The sequence below is a fragment of the Pteropus vampyrus genome, unplaced genomic scaffold, assembly GCF_000151845.1.
Source record: "Pteropus vampyrus isolate Shadow unplaced genomic scaffold, Pvam_2.0 Scaffold617, whole genome shotgun sequence".
NCBI classification, from domain to species: Eukaryota; Metazoa; Chordata; class Mammalia; order Chiroptera; family Pteropodidae; genus Pteropus; species Pteropus vampyrus.
In genome coordinates, this window is record NW_011889398.1 from 423,565 (window position 1) to 425,169 (window position 1,605).

General features: G+C 59.6%; 1 protein-coding gene across 1 annotated transcript in view; it reads left to right on the forward strand.

Annotated features, from left to right (window-relative positions):
• The window catches only part of TARS2 (threonyl-tRNA synthetase 2, mitochondrial), a 29,683-nt gene that overhangs the window by 14,636 nt on the left and 13,442 nt on the right, over window positions 1-1,605 (forward strand). The window contains exon 7 of the mRNA XM_023525726.1: window positions 1,507-1,598. Within this exon, the coding sequence (XP_023381494.1) occupies window positions 1,507-1,598 (92 nt within the window). The remainder of the gene's footprint in view (window positions 1-1,506; window positions 1,599-1,605) is intronic.

Sequence of the window (1,605 nt, forward strand, 5' to 3'; positions counted from 1 at the left end):
AATATTTAATGGAGACAAAGGAATATTTTTAAACTCATGTAGGATATAAAGCAGAGCAATACGGCGCCCGCCGTTCTGCTGGGGCCTGCGGGAGGCAGATGGGGCATTTCAGCACCGCGGGGCAGTGCGGGAGCTGCGGATGGAGCATGGGAGGGTCCCTCAGGGCTGCCCGCAGGACCCTCTCTGACCCCGAAGGCAGCTGTCGGCCAAGTAAAGGGAACAGTGTCGGCAGAGGCCAGGGGGAGGGTGGAAACTCACATGGCGAGTTAGAAGAAGTGAGATCGGGGGAAAAGGACAGAAAAGTATCTGCCGGATTTAGTGAAAAGGCTGTTAGGTTTTGAAGGACCATTTTTAGTAAAGTGGAGACTGTGGGTGGAGTCGGAAGTGAGGAATGAACGTAACTCTCAAGCTCTGTGGCTCTCAGAGCAGCTCAGGGCCGGGTGGTCAAAGGAGAAGTTTGTGGCGAGAGAGACTCCAGAACCTGAAACCCTGTGCCTGGAGGGCGCCCGGCTGGGTCAGGGAGAAGCCGGAGTTGAGATGGCTTCAGTGGAGGGAAGTTCTCGGGGAGGCTTGAAGGGTGGGATTGAGAGCCCCCCACAGAGGGGACCACCTTTGCCATTGTTTGGGGGTCAGAAGGAAAGGCTGGGGATAGAAATGCAAGGGAGTTTATGGGTGTGGTGATCGAAGTTGAAACACTGCCCCGTCCCGTGATGTTAATTGTCTGAATTCTCCATGAGGGGGGAGAAAGGACCGTCCGGGGGCGGGGGGCGGGGGGCAGGACGGGCCAGAGGAGAGTGGTCAGCGAGGCGGGCGAGCTCACGTAGGGAGAGGAGCAAGCTGGGAGGTCCTCGAGAACAGGACACAGCAGATTACGGCAGCGGCAAGGGTCCAGCTGAGGTTCGAAAGAGTGACTTACATGGTGGCATCAGTCCCTGTTTTGCATCTGTGCTACGTGACGTGTTGGGCAGCACTGAGCAGTTCTGTTGCAGGGCCAAGGAGGCAGGAGGCGAGGGTGCCGCCCGGGCGGGCTCGCCCTGTGGGTGTGAGGAAGAGCAGCGAGGCCGGGGCCGGGGAGGGCGGTTCCAGCCCCACGGGGAGAGGGGGGCCGCGGGTGGGGGGACGTGGAGGAGCTGAGGAGCCTGGACCTGGAGTACGCGTCAGTGCTGGGAAACCAAGAGGTGGCGACCAGAGCAGGGTGTCCGGTGGTCTGTCCAGAGGTGCAGCCATTCTGGACGGTGACAGGGTGAAGGGCGGAGCCGTAGGGTGGGTGTGGGTGAAGGTCTGAGAGGGCCTCCAGGAATTGACGTGCCCCCAAATCCTAGTACCATTATTAAGTGGAACGAGCCACCGAGAGTCACTGCTGGAGTCCCCACCGAGGGAAGTAGTGTGATCAGCTGGGCGACAGGTGTGTCAGGACAGTCTGGGACATAGCTAGGTAGAGGGGGGCGCGGATAATGGAGGACACTGGTTCTCGTTTGTCACACGCCCTCACATTTGTACCCCCAGATCGACGTGTACCTCCAGGATGCCCTGGGTCGGCCCCACCAGTGCGGGACAATCCAGCTCGACTTCCAGCTGCCCCTGAGATTTGACCTCCAGTACAAG